Raw genomic sequence first — 19733 nt, 5'->3', positions numbered from 1 at the left:
AATAAAAAAAATGTAATCAGCAAACAATTTTTCTCCCAATTAGCCGAAGAACTTGCCAGTGAATGCAGTGATATGAGAAAGGGAATCACCTTTCCGAGAACAAAACGACGAAACTGTTGCCATTAATAGGCCAAACTAAATTTATTTGCATTCAAATTATCAGAATTTTATTATGGAAAAAAAAAAAGCAGGAATGAAAGCATTTTATATCTGCAATAAATTTGATAAATATTTTTGTGGCATATGTTTATCTAGCTTAACTAACATTTCGAAAACATCTGTTTCATAATTATGGGTGCAATAAAAATATAAAAAAGCCCTTAAATAGTGTTATTCCATTTACACAAATGTGACATTAAAAAGTACAAAGGGGGTTAGTATTAAAAATTGTTCAGTAAATGTGCAAAAAAGACTGCTGCGACCATTAGAAAGAATTGATAAACCCTATTAGACCATTTTTGCACCAAACATGCAAGTGATTCTTACGAATATCGGCTCGATGACTTTTTTCGAAATGTCTTTACAAGATCGAATGTTATATTCGAAAGTAAGTCTTACTTTCTTATTTGGTCTAGGCGTATATGTGGCCCATTTTCATTCCGATTGAATTCTTATCACCATTTCTGTTCATTTTTGCGACGGTGGCTTTTTCAAATAGAAAGTGGATCATATCAACCTGCATTTCAAAAACTGAATTAAGTAGAAAAAAACTTTAATTAATTTTAAAATTTTCTAAATATAAAAGTTATCAAAAAAATAATGTTTGGAACCATATTTTTTTAAGCCGCAAATTTCAAAAGGAATTGCATTGTTAAAGGTCTATGAGAGACGCTCATTCGATAATAAAGCCAGTTTAGGGTCATCCGAAAGTAAACGTAAATAAAACATACATTCGATTGAAATTTAGATCAAATTTTCTCTCTTCCCATATATTATTTTGGTCTTGTCATTATTTGTAGAATACAATCCATATACAGCTAATTTTTAATTTTTATTTATTTGTCCTTTTAGTCCTCTAAAGTGTAAAACTGTTATCGACAGAAGGTGTAGGGCAACTTTGCAGTGCCACTATAAGAGGAATGGAGGCTTATAAGCCATGGATAGGTGCCATAAATGAGCTAGCTAGTTTGTGAGATGTGGGAGGGGTTCTCACCGATCCTACAAAAGATATCGCACGTACTTGCCGCCCCTTAGCGAATATGCGGGTTGACGGAACCCTAACTAACCGATCGGGGACCTCCTGCCTATTGGTCTCCATTCGGCCCATAAAAATGTTTGCAAGGCACCCAGCCCGTTTAATTAGGGTTTCCCCCGTTTGGTGTTCTGTAAAGGGCAAGTGCTTGCAAATTTTTTGGTGTAACCGTCCTAAAAATGAAGGAGTTTAGTTTTTATGCGTAAACAGGCGTCACATATTTGTGTCAGTTGAGGAGACCGTTTATTTGCTTTTTTAGAACGGTCTAAAGACATAAACTCTAATCCAAATTTTGGGCTAGGGTAGACCTCCCAAAAGATCCTGACAATGGAGATATAAATACACGTTTGCAATATTCGCAGATACGTTCACCGCTATTAGGCAAACTCATTAGTGATACAAGAAAATATATTCTTTCAGAGTTAAAACGTTAAATCGATTCAGAAGATATACTTTGTGGGCTTCCTTCTTGGTGTTGCAAACGTTTTACCAAAAGTGATGGGGGTATAAAAAGAGCATTGTTGTTGGTCTTAATCTATGACCTTTCTATGTAGGCTTATGGCGAGTAAATATTTTAATATACTTTTAGGCGGATGACATTACTGAAAACAACATGTTTTGTCTTTCGTGTTCATGCTTTCACATCACATAATTACAAACACATTAATCAAATTTTTTAAGCAATAGTTTCCTGTGTGTGGCGGCTCCAAAAAAAAAATAAAACAAAGAGCTTTGAAAGTTTTATATCTTGATCTCTTTTAGTTGCGATTATACATACTATTGAAAGAGTTTCTCTTTATTAAAATAGTTTCAAAAGAATTCTCTTCGAACATGTCACCACAAGAGATATTGTAATTGTTGCAGTTAAGATCATTACAAGAGAAGTAGACTTTTTCTCTTTATCGTTGTCTGCATTTTCTTTAGCACGCGAAACCTTATTTTTTTTTTTTGTAATTCTTAAATATCCTCTCAATTATATAGATGTAGATATACATTTTTGTTAGATTATCGGTGGTCATGATAAATAATGAAAATAAACTTTGAAAAGAATGTTACAAACATATTTATACATTTAATCACAAAGATAAGCCTGATAGATCGTCATTCTAATAGCCTTGAATAACAAGGAAAATTTTATTAATTCTTAAAATAGTATTAGTCATGAAGAATACTTTATATATATTATAAGCGATTATGGAATATACTAACGTCGCTTCGAAAATCTCCACTATACTGTCTTCATATATCTTTATCATATCATGAGGTGTGTATTACACTTGTTAAAGCCTTATGTGCTTACAAACTATATGAGCAACTTATAGATCGGCACAAGCAGTAGAATCCACTTGACTATGTCTGCCTACTGAAGAACAAAATTTTCATGCTCTGTAATATGGAGTGGACGCAGCTGATTTCTTCTATTTTCAAAATAAAAGTTTTTTTCGTATAGGCATGTAGGCGTTGTAGACGTGTCCTTTGCAGAGTTTAGGTCAATTTCATATTCTTTTACAAATTTGTAGGCGATATGTTCATTTCGCTAACGCTATAATTACTATCCGAAAGATGGACAGATGAAGAAGCAGACATGTTTAGGTGCATTCAAGATTTGAAACAGGCCAAGAATTTGTATACTTAATGGGGTTTTTGAAGATTGTTTCTGCGCGTTATAAAGGTATTGAAGAAATAAATAAAGTTTGATACACTATAATATTGGGTAGGCGTGATCAATTTTGCCCATTTTCGTGCAGAAATGGAACAAAATCGCCCATAGAAAATGCTTTTCAGTTTTTGGACATTTATTTATTATTTTTGTGCATATATTGTAGCACGCTAGTATATATTGTACTATAGAATATAGCAGAGTAGAGTGTACTAGAGTATATTATACTAGTACTACACTATACTATACTGGTACTATACTATACTATACAATACTATGCTATACTAGCATTGTACTATGCTAGCATTGGACTATACTAGTATTGGACTATGCTAGCATTGGACTATGCTAGCATTGGACTATACTAGTATTATGCTATACTATACTCACACCCGTTTTTCGCTAACATACCAAATTTCAAAAGATCGTTAAAAATAGATCCCGAAAGAAAAGTTTAATTTCTTTCTGCTCATTCGATAGGTACTTTTATATAGATTCACACGACGTACGTGCATATAGATGACATTTTCTAGTTTGGCTTCACCAGAGTCTCAAATTCGAGTGTTCTTTCGCACTCATGAAAATTGTTTTTATATAGATTCATGAGATGTCCACAAAAAAAATAGTTTACGTTGTTTAATAGCGAGGGAATAGGCTTTCAAATCCAACTATATCTTAATTTCAAATATTTAACAAATCTCTGTTAAAGCGTTTACAGAGTTTCGTTAACAGATATGGTAGGTGTCTTTGCTGGTTAAATTCGAATTTATCTTCACACCCTTATTTCAATACTGCTTAACATTGGGTAGGCGTTGTCGATTTCTAAATGGATTATTAGCATAAAAGATGAATTGTCTAAAGTTCTTGTTGCCGTTACATTCATGCACACGAACTTACTATATCCGATACTGCAATATATATTTCAAAATTAAATTTGGGCTTTTAAGATTTACATCTTGGCATTAAGTTTTCTATGCGTTGCTCCCATTCAGTGGAGCAACATTACGTTTGTGAGAGAAATTGAACAAGAGTAGCAGAAAGAGAGTCAAAAATTTTATTTCCACCATAAGCCGAATAATTAAGAAAATTACTTTTATGTTCTTAATGGTGTATTAAAGGAAGAGAATTTTCTTAATATTTGGAAAATTATGTCATTTCTATCTTGACCTCTTATCAGGTCATGCATGCATATAGATATTTATTTTTATAACGATTGAAAATCTGTATACATATATACAGTAATTTATTAAACAATAATGCGCAAGCAAGTATTGCTTTCTATTTAGTTTCATATCCAAACGAATGTCTATGCTTCATGAATATAACCTTTAACTGACATTGAGTATCTACTGTTGCAAGTTTTTAATATGGAAAAAATTTTCTTAAATATATGTAAATAACTTTTTTCAGCAAACGTTGAACAATAAAAAATAATAATAATAAAGTGCTACAGTATGGTCGAAGTACAAGCCTGCAACTCAGTATAAATGATCTACAATTTTTTCTTAAATATCTGAGATATATATATGTATATATATAAAATAGTTGTATATTTGCCAAGAGTATATGCATAGCTCATGTACATAAAATATTCAATATGCGACCAAAATTCCATAAACAAAATTTATAATAAAAATAAATACATGAACTTATAGAATGACAGAAAAGAATTAAGGGTGCGAAGATAAATTCGAATTTAACTAGGACAGACCCCTCCTATATCTGTTAACGCCCTAACAGAGCTCTGTTAGATAATTAAAATTAAGATATAATTGGTTTCGAAAGCCTACTTCGCCCATATTCTGTGGATATTTCATCAATCTACATGAAAATACCTTTCAAACAAACCGAACAAATTCAAATTCTGGGAATAGGAATTATTTTTAACAATTTTTTGAAATTTGGTATGTTAGCGAAAAATGCGTGTGCGCATAGTATAGTACTAGTATAGTATTGTCCAATATATATAAATACAATATACTCTATACTATACTACAATACCATAGTACAATATATTCCAGTAAAAAATACACTATGCTGTGGTACAATTTATTCTAGTATGTTATTGAAAATTATTGTACTACAGTACAGTGTATTTTGTACTAGAATAAACTGTACTACAGTATAGAGTATTTTGTACTATAATATTGTAGTATAGTATAGTGTATATTGTATTTGCATATACTAAGCAATACTAGTACTATATTGTACTATACTTACAAGCATTTTTCGCTCGACAAGTACCTTTATATAGATTCACGTGATATAGGTGAATACATGTGACATTTTCTAATTTGGCCGCACTAGAGTCTCAATTTTGGGTGTTTGCCCACATCCATTTTTCACTAACATACCAAATTTCAAACATTGTTAAAAATAGTTCTCATTCCCAGAATTTGAATTTGTTTAGTTTGTTTGAAAGGTATTTTCATATAGATTCGTGAAATGTCCACAAAAATATTTTCTTTTTTTTAGCATGAAAAGAGTGTAGACTTTCAGATCCAACTTTATCTTAATTGCAATTATTTAACAGAACTTTATTTAGTCGTTTATCAGAGTTTTCTGATTCGAAATGGTAGGTAATTAAATTCGAATTTATTATTACTATTATTATTATTATAAATTTAGCCAGAGAATAAATTCTAAGACTAAAGTCTTAAAGCATTAGCATCTGAGACCATTGAGTTGCTAGTCGAGACTCTTGCCTACTCGGCCACTCAGGCGGATAAAAAAAATCCGAATTTATCTTCACAAGCTTAAAAGAATTTTTGATAAAAAGTCTGAAGAACCAAGATATTCTTTTTCTATCAATGAAAGCATATTGACTGCTATATAAAGTCTTTTAAAACCGAAAGATTTCGATAAGTGTAACTATATAACGCTCATATAAACGCATTTTTAATTTCGAATCGATTTTTCAGCTCAAACGATGGATTAAAGTGGCAGTGAAAGGGACGGAATGCGAGAACTTTAAAAAACCATGATAGTTGCCGCGTCATTGCAAACAAATTAGGGATTATCGTTTCATAGGTAATGCCAACAAGGAAGAAACCTATTTATGGCTGCTGCCGAATCTTTTATATCCGCTACTTTTTCCTTGAAAAACTAGCAATTCCGTTATTCTAAAATATTGCGTGTGCATGCCCGGTGTTTTCTATTTCTGTCCATACACTGCAGAATCACGACCAGAGTATACATCGAATTTTTTATCTCTTCATTTGGGGAAGCTTAAAAATAATAAGCTGGAAAAAGTCACAGGTGCTCTTAGTTTAAATTGTGGTATAGGCGTGTCCTTTAACTGGAATGTGGATAAGAAATTCGAAATTGAAGAACTTTGAAGGCGATATCATAATTTTTGTGACCAAGAAGAACACATTTTACGCAAATGGAGAGTCGGACGTAGGGATATGCTTATGTAGCTTTAGAATTTACCACTTTGAAGAGACTTGAGGGCGATATCTTAATTTTTATGACAATTTCACGTAAATGGGCAGTCGGACGGAGGGATATGCTTGCGTAGCTTTAGAATTTGATACTGTAACATTGAAATTGAATAAATTTAAAGGCGACATACTCATTTTACTTAATAGGAGCGCCACACCTAACATGAAGGGACAGTCAGACGGACGGAGATGTCTAACTCGGTTTAGAATTTGATAAGTTTTAAGAATATATTTGCTTTATAGGCTTTCTAAAATTTGTCTCGAACTGCTGCAAACTTCACGACGAAATGTATATATCTCCATTCTTCGGTGCTAAGCACAGAAATGCGCTTCTCTAGTTAAACATGCTCATATAAATATTAGCCCGGCAAACCACATGAAAGACGAAAATGGTTAACCCAATGAACTGTTTTTAGAATATGTTTCGAGCAAAACTAAATCAGAAGATGTTTAGCATTAGTTCAACATCTCTTTAAATGAAAACTAACCCAACAACATCTGCATAATTTTTAAAGAAGTAAAACTGACGTTTCGTGTCGATTTCTGACTATGGATGATAGTAGCATTCGTCACTATGATCCTGATTTTCGCGAACAACAAACATCAGATTGGGTTGCGTCCGGTTGCTCAGCAGAGAAATCGTCAAAAAAAAAAAAAAAACGCTAGCGTATTAGTAAAAATAATTTTATTAGATCTTTAAACAAGTAAAAGCTTTATGGTCAGTGAGTAAGTGGTTGAATCACTTTTAATAGCCCTGCACATCGGTGCAGCATATGTCATCGATATATCTCACTAATAGCCACCTATGGATTGACGCAAGAATACGAGGCAGAGAAGACAAGCCGAAAGTAATGCGGAATCGATCTACATAATAAGGGTTCAAGCCCAAGTCCTTTTTTGGGTATTGTATGCATCCGCTTAATATAACTTGTACCGCACAATATAACAAATGGGTTTTTCAATCGGCCTGCAAAACTTTTGGGAGGAAAGACGTGGACTCGCTTTATCTCTTCCAATATCGAACAAAGTGGATCGATTTTCAAATTTTGATTCATAAATTTCGATATCAAATGATTTGTAACGAGCACTGGCTTGCGGACAGTCGTTAATATATAATATTTTCATCGAATCTCTCACAAGCAAAGTTGCTGACGATTGAATTTTGTGGATGCCAAATATGCACAATTAATGATCATAAGCAGTCTACCTAGACTCAAAAAGTAATAAAAATAAATGATTTTCGGAACTTTATATTTCACATGAATATGAATGTAAAAGAGCGCAAAAGTATATAAATTTTATCATTTACGATCTACACAACATTTTTACATTGATGTTTCAATTGTTTCTTTTTAATTGTTTGTATGTATGTGTTTTAATAAACTAGAAATGATTTTTTTGGTTATCTGTTTTGCTTATTTGACTGTTTACTTTACTCATTCTTCTTCTTTGCATTTATTCGCATGTTGTTATTCGCACACTAATAATATTACAAATAATTCGTTGAACAAGCAACGACTGAAAAACATGGATCGGTTTATGGCTCTTGATTCTGAGTACACTCGATCACAATTTTTGTACGTTAAAGCAGTTTTACGATCGAAAGATTTTTCTTTCATTCGACATCAGGAATTATCCCTATCATCTCTTACATCAAGGTTATATAGATCACAGTCGTCGAACTCACCCGCTGTCGAGTGAATTCATTATTTCGACTAAAAAGCAATTGTTTAACACGGAAAACGCTTCCATCGCAATTATGTATCGATAGGTTAATGTGCTCGATATCGATGTACTGAACCGACTCCTGATTTTAGGGGAAGACTAACCATAATATTACCTAGAGCCTCCTAAAGCGGTTATACCAGTGGCTAATTGACAAATCGTGTCTTGTTTCATCAATTTTTGAAGACATTTCCTTAAATCATTTCAGAGGTAAAGATGTATGAATCGAAAACTCAACGGAAATTATGCATCAAACATAAGCGAGAATATAACGAAGGATTTGCATACCCAAATATCCGGTACTCGTATTGTATCTTTCCCGAGAAGAAAAGCTTATATGGCGTAGTTATGGGCAACATTTACGTACAACACTTGTGCCTAACCCAAAATGTTACGATAAATTTCGTATTAATGACGATCGATTCTATTTATTCTCTTATTCAGTTAAAAAGTTTCAAGTTTGTATCTTCAACAATGAAAAGATATTTTAAACTCAAAAATTCAAACTCGAAAAATATACAAGACAGAAAGTCATATACGGCGGGGGACGAATATCGCATACCCACCACTATGCTTGTCACATTCTACGCTCCAAGTTCTTTTATTTAATACCCATATCGCTAGTGTTATTGAGAAAAAAGTAGACACGGTGGCTACAATCTTCGTTTTAGAACTAACCCGCTTTTAGGCAGATAAGATATCTTTATTTTAGAAATGTACAAAATGGTTTTGAAAAATCTGTCTTGTTTGCCTTATAAGCATATAAATAAGCATAAAACGTCAAAAAAATGAAAGAAAGGATATTTAATAACTTTTAACTTTGTGTGGGCGTGATCGATTGTTTCCATCCTTGGATGTAAATAGTAGAGTCCTTCGTAAAGTAAACGTGCAAAAATTTCAGCCTTCTAACTTGTATAACTTACGAGTAACGAGTAAAAATCGAAAAATCTTTCGTTCAAAAAAACGGAATTGCGTTCAATTTACGCTGCACTGCGTGCTTGCGCTCTGACCAATTTGACTCATTTTCAATACCAACCGGCGTGCAGAACCTTCCAACGTTTCTTCCAAATTTGAAGTGAATATCTTCATTTTTACGATCGGAAGAATGCCAACAAAACACACCACACAGACGGACAGACATGGGTAAATCAATTCACAATTTTGCGCTGATCAAGAATATATAGCTTCTTTTTGGGTGTTACATACATTGTGGAAAAAAATAAAATGAGTGTACAGTGGTGGGTATAAACAAAAGAATGAAAAACGGCATATAATAATCTGGGGTTGCTCTACTGTTTCCTACATCTAGGGCACTGATGTCTCGGAACAATTTTGATGGTACCATTTACCAATTAGTTGCACTTTTAATAAAAAAATTGTTTGCTTTCATTTTCACTTTGAACAGTAAGCAAAAGCGTTCGAGAGATTTTACGGTCAATATCAAAGAAAATCCACACGTTAAGGAATACTATCGACAAAATGCTCTGCCAATCTCCAAATTGAAGATGAAGACCGGCTTTACTCAACATCGGAGGTGGTAAACCTTCACCTATTTACGTTGAAAAAGTCGTTTCTGTAACATTAGTTAATCTCTTTGTCCACGCATTTGATGAATGAACAATTAAGAACATTGCAGTCGGCAAAACTGACCACTAGATATCCTACATCGCTTTGCGTTATACAATTTTCCATATCAATACCCTTTACTCTTTTCCTATGTACAGGCATACCTTTTGTGAGAGCCCTTACACAAAAGAGGGCCCAAAACGTAAACTGATGTGGGCTAACTTTGGTAAAATTGGTCTTCTTTTCAAAAATGTTTCTCTTTATACATCGTAATGTGCTAAAACTAAGACTTTGTGGACATTTTTTAGGCTCAATCTTTCTGAGTAACTTTATCCGAAATGAAGTCTGAAAAATACACTTGTGTAGTTCAAATAGAGTGTAGAGTTATCTTTATTATAAAATAGTAAAAACTGAACCATTTTCTCATAAAAGGACTTACTTTTCATCATAACTCCATAACACAGTTGTGGACAAAAAGTAAACCTTTGAACCAACGTGAACCAAGCAGATGATCAAAAATAGACCGTTTTGCCCTACGTAGACCGAGCTTTCGTAGAAAAGACATCTGCAAGAGAAGGTTCAAAGCATCGACCCATCCCATCCAAATATAGCATACTACGATATACTATTTCTCAACGATTGCCACTGACAAATTTTGAGAATTGCAATCTCCTTCATAGAGTAACTTTTTCAAAACACGGTGTTATATGAAGATTGGCCCGATTTGATTTAGTTTAATAGGCTCCGTCCTTGCATCAAAATGCCTCAATGCAAAAAATTTCATCAAAATGAACAGAACAAAAACATAGAACAGAAATTGCACGGACAGACAGACGGACGATTAATTGGCTTCAACAAATGATCCGGAATCCGATTGGTATAATAAAAAGATGGGTCTATCAAAAGCCATTCTGAATTTTACACATACATTTACACAAACTTAATATATTCTGCACCAGAAGTGTTCGAGGCTTTAAAACAAGGTAAATGGGAGCGCAACGATTGTATAACGATGCCCCATTTCATGCATACACTTCATAGGCGGCCAGAAGCATAAGTTGTTGGTACAAAAAATGGAAAAATTGATTAACTAGAGGAACATAAGAGAAACTTTTCTCGTTGATGTTTATATCGAGAGACTGTAACGAAAAATATTGCTTTCCGTTTTATATGACCGAAGGCACGTTTTTCTCTTTCGATAAACTTTACTTACAGCTTCGATGATCTCATGCATTTATTTATCCAAAATCTCATTGTCACCGACTTAATTTTTACTAAATCAAACATCTGTTCTATTGAGTGAAAGTATTGCAAATTATTGTGTTTTATTTATTTATTTACATTTTTGTTTTTTTTTTTTGTTTTTATTTGACTTTTGCGAGAAAAAATCATATGGTGCGAAACAGTGGTTGGCATTGGTCCACTTTTAAATGAATAAAACATATGTTTGTTAAATTGTGTGCATTTTTACTTTCATGCAATGAAACAAAATTAATTGGAAAAGACCTAAATGAAATAAACAGATAAAAAATCGAAGATCATTATATTCGATTAGGACAACAATTTTTGCATCTAGTACTGAAAAATTCCAAGTCGATTGGAAGTTAAGCGTCCGTGCATATACTGTTGCTTCAGTTCAGCAGAGAGTGGGATTGGAAAGCAAGCAATCCTTTGATGTTTGAAAATAGAAGCACGCGTCGCCGACAATCACCAATAAGCAGAAGAAGAAGAAGAAGAAGAAGATATTTAGTGTCTAGCATAGAAGGAATTTAACACTGATAAACTTTGTTACAGGTTCGGCAGGGAAATGGCAGTGGTCGATCCAAAATCCTTTTGATAATACATAAAGAACCAAACACGATTTGATAGCAACAAAACAACTTGTGATGACCGGGATTTTCTATTCAACGCATTTCTACAAAATATCTTTTCGGACTCAGTACTATCCAATGAGCTAAGAAGATTGAAAACACGAGAGGCGTATGGAAATTAATTTATACTTATTTCTCTTCTTCTTCTCCTTCCTATAAAGTTTCTTCTCATTTATTTAAACATAACGTTTGGACTCTTATATTGTTCCCATTGGTTGACAATAACCTCTGTTTTTTTTTTTTTGTCTTCCTGCTCTAGCATTTACTTATTACATTTTGGATGGGTTTTTACAATAAAAAAATGTAGGCTTAACACTCTGGAAGCTACCTACAGTTTTTCCCCTTCCCTATGCCCTTAAAATGATGTATTTTTAATCGTCATGCTTTAAAACTATGCGCAGTACGTGAGTGCAGATAGGACGCCTTGAGGTATACAGTAAAAGAAAGGAAAAATTTTCAAGGATACAACTGAGTTAGTTGCGCTTTTAAATTGCTTGAAAACGATTTAGTTAACAATAATTTTGATGGGAAAATGTTCGCCTCGTTTATTTTAGAGCAAAAGAAATCTTTTTTTAATTTATGATGTTCCAGTCAATACGTCTTTTAAAAATTGTCTCAGCCCGAAACCATTATGTTGCATTTTCTAATTTGGACTATACAAATATATATACATGGATATATATATATACAAACTAAATAAAAAAAGTTCAATAATATTACATAGGCACAAAGTGAGAAAATTGTAGTAGGCTGTGACCGAATCTTTTATTCCCGCCCAAAAAGATTTAAAAGAAAAAGAAAAACTAAATTTTCATACTCTATTACAATGGTTGGGCGTGACTGATTTTTCTATTTTTGTAGAATAAAAGTGGAAATTTCTATCGGACATCTCTTGTAGTTTAGGTTACTCAGGAACACAAAATGGAAAAAAGCAAGAGTGCTCTCAGTTTTTGTTTTATTCTTTGCATTGTAGGCGTGCCCTATGAGCGATTTAGCTCATGTTTACATTTTTTTCAAATTTCTAAGGGACACTTCATTTTTACGAATAGGCGGATGTTTACCCCACGTGCTACACAATTGGGCAGACGGACGAACGGACATACTTAAGTGCATTCCAAATTTGACATTCCTCTAGGATGAAATTTTTTATAAAGTTATTGAAAAAAAAAAAATTTGATACAGTGTTTCGATGGTTGGCTTGGTGAATTTTTTTTTCCAATTTTGTACAATGGCTACAACATCGCCCATAGAATATGCGTTAAAATCTTTGTACATTTATTTGCTATAGTTTATGAGTAATGAGCAAAACATTAGATTTATACTCCTTTTGGAAAACAGAGGTGTTCTCAGTTGACATGATGTTGTGGGCATGTCCTTCGACCGATTTGGCTCATTTTCAATGCCGATCTGCGTGCAAGAACTTTCAATGTGTCTATCAAATATGAAGTTGATAACGTCATTCTAGCTATCAGAAGAATGATTACAATGGACAGGCGGACATGCTTACATCAAGTTGGAATTTGCTCAAGAATATGTACATTTTATGAGATGCTTCTTCTTGGGACTTGCGAACGTTTTGACAAAATGAATAATATACCTGACCCTTCGGTGGTGGGTATTAAAATGGTTATGTCTTCAAATGCAGGTCTAGTGATCTTTAAGGTATAGTGATGATTTTTTGTATATCTTTGGAGGAAAATTTGACCTCATTCTTAAACACAATTGTTTCACTTGATGCCGCAGCTGACGATTACAACAGTCATAGAGGAATGTGATTACTTGATTAGCCTCTCAGTTCAATCACACTTATCTTCTTATCTGTTTTCTATTCACAGCCTAATAAGACATTTTTTTAAAACTATTGCACTTTATGTGTGTTGGTTTAAGACTTCACACTTGCATGTAAACAAATTAATAACAAATGAGAAATTTCAATTTTCATACTTTATAACAACTAACATGATTACCTATGGAAATCATTCGTCCTGCAAATCCGAGTAGTAAGCTTAATAATGCAACTATTCCAAGCGATATAAAAAATCTCCTTCACTTTTATCTATTGCACAATATACCAATGAAACTTCGAAGTAAATTTTAAAACCTGACCTGCCTGAAGTAAAAATATGTTTAAAAAAAGTCACATAACTAAAAATATTGAATTAAGTCACGTATAAAATTCAATTATGCGTGTCAGTGTGAAAACGCTAAAAAAAAAAAAATAAATAAATTTTTTAACCGCAACTGTCCACACCTATGCACGCAGTAATACATTCGCATGTTTTATGCAGTGGCATTTAAAAGAATTATGGTCGACTAATAATTAAAACGTGATTGTTTTTTCCACCTACCTTAGGATCCTTTTCATAATAATATTGCTGAGTACGTATCCAACGGCCAACCATATTATCTCTAACGGTATTCGCCAAAGCAAAGAAATAGTCACGCAATGTAGCGACATTACGATCCTTTACCAGTGTATAGTGCAAATGACGATTGAAATTCTTTTTCACCTCGGTAACATTACCTACTTCAGCTATACCTCTAATTGAGATTTGCTTACGTCTGTCGGCATCAGTTTGCGGCGTTGCCATTATTCTCCTTGTCGATTTACTATGAAGTTAGCGAACACGTTTCTTTAAAATAATTGAAAAGTGAACAAATTATTTTTTATTTCTTAAATTTTTTTTCTCTGTAGACTAAAGATGTCAATAGAATGGAACACAAAACACTTTAGCACATCTAGGCAAGCATGCAATCATAAATATAAAGAGCCAGCGTCCGGTCAGAGCAACGCGCAACAAACATTTACAACTGATGACTTTCGGAGCAATTTTTAACAAAACATTTTGCTAATAAAGGCACTACCATTTACTATAAGATTAGTAAGAGAGAGAAAAAGAGAGAGAGAGAAAGAGAGAGGCTAAACTCTCTTCTCGCATGTAATGTACAAATTTTCACTATACAATTTTCACTCTTTGCGAATTTTCTTCTTTATTCATGCCCAAGCACATCCACTATTCACTATTGTGTGTTGTTTACTTGTTAACTGCCTTATGTTTTACGATTGTATATATATAGATATATATATATATATACTTTCTCTACATTTCTCCGTTCATTTGTGAGCACTTTTTAATTCACCTTTTAGTCACCTTGTTCGAAGGTCAAACATGTGTATATGCTTTAGTAATGCACATTTAATTTATTTATTTCAATTTATTCTCACAAAATTATTTTATATTAATTATATTCTCTGTTTTAAGCCATCACCAAATGTGCGATCAATTTTAGATTATTTACACGTAAGTTAAGAGTTTTACTTACTATGCTCGCTTTTATGCTCTCTATGCAATAAAGAAGCAACTTGAAGGCATTCAAACATCTGCATGACATTTATGCACAGCTGATCTAACAGGTGGTTGAAATGGGTATTTTTTTCAAAAAATATAGGAATTCATTAGTCATATCTTTACATCGCCAACCAACAACAGATGACGCATTTTTTCCTTTACATGTGCGGAGAGTAGAAAGAGCGCAGAGTTGCTGTAAATAAATTGCAACGCTTCGATGAATGAGAAATTCTTTCGTTAAATCTGTCTAATGGTAGGAATTTCTCCTTTAAATGGGAAATTATTTTGTGAAATTTATTAGAGTATTAAATACATCTATATCCGCCTGAGTGGCCGAGTAGGCAAGAGTCTCGACTTTCAAGTCAATTGTCGTGGGTTCAAATCTAAAGTGCGGTAGAGTTTTTAATAAAGCCGAAAGCCTTTGATGCTAGTGCTTTAAAACTTTAGTCTTAGAATTTATTCTCTGGCTAAATTTATAATAATAATAATAATAATAAATACATCTATTAATAATAAATAAAAAATACAAAAAGTAATACCACCTACCCAAGTTTTGCCGACGTTAAGGACTTCTTTCTCTATACTTTGCTATCTATCTCCTGCACAGTGTTCTAATAATAAGTGCAATAGCACTCTATAAGAGTGTTTACCTAACGGTATTTTCAATCGTATTAAGATATAAACTCTTCGCAAAGAAAAAACTTGTATGAATACATAGATACATATATATAAGTGTATATGAATGTTTTATAATTATTTTTGTATGAATCTTTATAAAATCATAACCAGGGGCTTCTTAAGACATCTTAGGATAAAATCGATAAATATATACGACCAATAAAAAAGGAAAAAACAAGTATGAGGGGAGGTTTTATAAGGCAACGTACAAATTAAAGCTAGCAAGAATGTACTAATATATAAGGGCCGAGAATCTCTCACATCAAACGGCAAATCTTTAATAGCAGATGTAAAGAATGACTGATTCCTAGCAAGCCCATCAATCTTATTAGGTTGCTTGGATGTCTCCGCCAAGATTACTACTTCTTAATGCCAATGTTAATTCGCCAAAAAGTATCCCTAATTAAGTGAGTTAAAACCATGAATATGGTTTTTATAGGAATAATCTTTATCCAAGAATGTCATTGCTTGCATACTATTTTTCTAGATCAAATATTCTCTACAATTCCTATAATTATTATACCTACACTAAAGGAAGGCGTCTACACTGATTTTATCATAATATTTGTAACGCCTAAAAGTAAACTTTGGAGACCCTATAAAGCATATATATTTTTAATGAGCATGAAACTCTGATTTGATTAAGCCATGTCTGTGGCTTTGTATGTCCGCGCGTCTGTGTAGCGCATGTTGTTGACACTCCCCTGGTCATGAAAATAAAGATCGTGCGTTCAAATTTTGTTAGAAAAAGTGAAAGTTTCTACACACAGTTGGACCAATTGTCCGCAGCAAAGCGTAAAATGAACGCAACTCTGTTTCTCTGTACCTATATAGTTATATATATAGTTATATAAAGGCTTTCCGCGTTGCTTCAATCATAGATCAATTAACTTTTCGAGTACCAACTCATCGCAAATGTTAATACCACGCTTACTGCATAAAAGCGTACGATATCGCCTAAAACCGCCCAATAACTTTTCGGGATGTTTTTTATGTTTATTTATAAAAGCTTCTAGCTAAAACTAATTTCGAAAAAATTGTAAACGAAACTGTAATTCAAGTCGTGCTTGTATTAGGTGGTTGAACAAATTTCTGCCGGTTTCATTATAAAACTGAATATTTTTAGTATGAAAGAATGTGATACGGAATGTTTTATTGAAAGTAACATGCATTTACCGGTTTCACCATCTCTGAAGGAAAGGAAAAAAAGAACAACTGCTCTTTTCATGTCATCCATAAAAGAATATCGTGACAGGAAAACAATCCATTCTCGAGCACACAATATTACCTTTATCTTATTGTTGTGACCAATCACCTGTCATGTTTTTGGTAACTTCGTATCAAATATTTCTTACTTTACCTCTTACTTTATGAAACAAAGTTGATAGGTCAGGAAAAAACATTAAAAAATCCTAGTGATTGTCCTGTGACTCCTCTATGATGTTGCTCAGAATACCGCTGCAAATTATGCAGCAGTGGCAAAGCTAACATCTTTCAATTAAATGCAGCCGCCATTCTTCAGGCATATTTTATCAAGTAAAATCTAACGTCATCGTGCTGCGAAATCACACTATAATGCCTTTCCCGATTTTGTGTAGTCTGAAGTTAATGGTCAGCCTAGTCTATATTAAGGACGTGCATGTAGCGCGTCCATTGCTTATCAGCACTTAACAGGCTCCTCGTTGGAAGGGTACGCAGGAAAAGTAGAGCTTACCGCCTTTCACGCCTTTTTTTTTGTGTAAAAACCCGATTTATTCGAGGCTTTATAAAAATATTCGAAAAGTCATTGAAATGCAAATCCAAGCGAAATCGATCAAGACCTGTAAACTGAAATGCTTTGTACCGCATTGTACGGACTTCTACAGGCAAATATTAATTTTATATAGAGATGTAACCATGACTCGCAAAGCAAATTCATTGAAGTGAAGTATCTGATTATTGGCCTTTAAATAGCAAAATATAATGCGAGATGAAGTTTCAAAAACAAGCGATTTCTGTACTTATTACCGGAGGATGAGGGATATAGAATGAAATGAATACAATAATTTCCAAGCAAAAGCCAAGGCAAGCAGGACATTTGGAAAAGGATATGCAAGTACGATGGTTTTCTGATAGGTTTATCATAGACAGCGAAATAAGATCGTCCAATATTTTGTGCAAAAGATTATCAGGGACTTTTTGCGTCTCTGTTATCGACAGCAGTGGTATCGCTGTTAGTTAGCAGCAATTTGACTGTTTGCTCTTTTGTTCGCATTATTTGTACGGGCAAAGATTCTTTTAATAGTTTCTTGATATGACGTCGCGTTCTCTCAAAGGTATGCAAAGCAGAAGCTTATAGAATTGTGTTTTCAAGTGAATATGCGCTATGGTACACATATGTCCGAAAAATACCAAACATTTGGTAGCAACAGGGGTAGCAAATATAGTTTGATTTCTTTTCATCGTCTGCTTTGTAGGATCAAAGATTCTAAATTCTACATGAGCCAAATCTTTCGACAAAATTCAAAAACATTTTCATAATCAAAAATATTGAGAAGTTTCCAATACTCAAAAACAGTTAATTTGAGTGAGTGATTTGATAAATTTCTGCAACCTTTCACGTCACAGGCGAATATATTTTAGAATATTTTTACTTGTTGATAGCATACTTTCATTGAAAATTATTGACGCGCAATTGATGAACGTGGATTTTAGAATTCCTCAATGCAAAACAAACGATGAATGTTAAAAAAAATTACATTTTTCGCTTGCACTTATGGGTACAGCATAGCGCTTATTCACACACTTGAAAACACGGAATAGTTTACGATTCTTCTTGGCAAAACGTGACAGATTGCGATGTCACATCAAGCGAGTATTAAAGGAATACAAATAATGAAAATAAAAATTACTGTTAATTAACAGCGTCACTATTATTATTCATGACAGAACAGAAAAGGCAAAAATCTGCAATGATTTTTGATTTTGAATGAAATGTTGGCCGATATTATTTTGTTGTCTCTGGTTTTATGTTGTTATTATTACTATTATTGTTATTATTATATGAACAATGAAAAGCATTCTTATTATTGTTTAATCGATAATACGAGTGCCACAAGTGATTCAAACTACACAAGCTGTGAAACGCTATAAGCGATTTATTTAAAATGCTTTCTTTTTTTAATTTGAGAAAAATCTCCAACTTATTAACAAAAAAACTTAAGCATCAATGGGTTATATGCAAAGCATATTTTCTTTAGCTTTTTATAAAATGTTAATGCTTAAATATTTTAAAGCAAACATTAAAGAGCAACAATTGAAAAATTAAAAATGAAATAAGACACACTTAAAAGTGAAATAAGGCATTTTTTTTTTTTTTTTTTTTTTTTTTTTAAGCTAATAATAGTAGTAATTAATTTTATTCAATAATAGATAATTAATTAATTTGATACAATTAAAAGTTGATCGCTTTTTTCTCTTTTTATTTTTTTAAATTAAAAACAATTTTCAGGCATGTGTAGCAGAAAAAAAAGCAAGAGTTAAGCAAATTTAAAAAATATTTTTGTTAAAAAAATGTTTATTTTTATTTTTTTATTTTTATAATTTGTTTATATAAAGAGAACTATATAAAGATTTTATAAATAAAACCAAGTAGAGAGTGTTATTATTATTTTTATTTTTTTTTTCTGTTTTGTTTTATTAGATTTCTTTTTTCAAATTTTTATTATATAATTAAATTTTATACTCAATAAGATTTTTTCAATGTTTTAATTTTTCTTTTTCTATTCTCTTTTAAATTTCAAAAACAAAAATTTCATTCTTTACTTTCTTTTGTTTATATTCATTTCATGATAAATTTTTAGCTGAATGCTTACACATATATGTTGAGTTTTGTTTTTAAGATTAATTTTTTTGCCTAAACAAGAAGGATGAGAGTTATAGATAGATAAGCAACAGAAGTATAGATTTTATTAAACCAAGAAGAAAAAAAAATAAAATAAAATGGAATAAGAAAAAATATAGAAAAAGAAAAAAATGGTCTTAAATAATGCAAAAAATATAAAACAATTATTATTAATTTCTCTTTAACAAAAATTATTTAAATTTTAAACAATATCATCTTGAGAAGTAGTAAAAGATATTAAAATTCAACGAAAATGCCTACTAAAAGCATTAAAAAAAAATTGCCTATAAAACCAACGGTTGTTAACAATTTAATTGTTGCTTTTACTAATAATAGTAATAGTTATTATTGTTATATTGTTGTTA

The 19733-nt window shown here is 32.3% G+C and overlaps 1 protein-coding gene across 1 annotated transcript in view; it reads right to left on the bottom strand.

Moving 5' to 3' along the window:
• LOC119633712 (glycogen phosphorylase) overlaps nucleotides 1-14799 on the bottom strand; it is an 18472-nt gene extending 3673 nt beyond the window's left edge. Inside the window, 2 exon segments of the mRNA XM_038027405.1 lie at nucleotides 13806-14090; nucleotides 14782-14799. Of these exon segments, the coding sequence (XP_037883333.1) occupies nucleotides 13806-14048 (243 nt within the window). The 5' untranslated portion in view covers nucleotides 14049-14090; nucleotides 14782-14799.
• Nucleotides 14800-19733: the final 4934 nt, after the last annotated feature.

Source organism: Glossina fuscipes, unplaced genomic scaffold (genome assembly GCF_014805625.2).
Source record: "Glossina fuscipes isolate IAEA_lab_2018 unplaced genomic scaffold, Yale_Gfus_2 2, whole genome shotgun sequence".
Taxonomy (NCBI): Eukaryota; Metazoa; Arthropoda; class Insecta; order Diptera; family Glossinidae; genus Glossina; species Glossina fuscipes.
The sequence above is the reverse complement of the archived record's forward strand: the minus strand, read 5'-3'. Positions and strand labels throughout refer to the sequence as shown.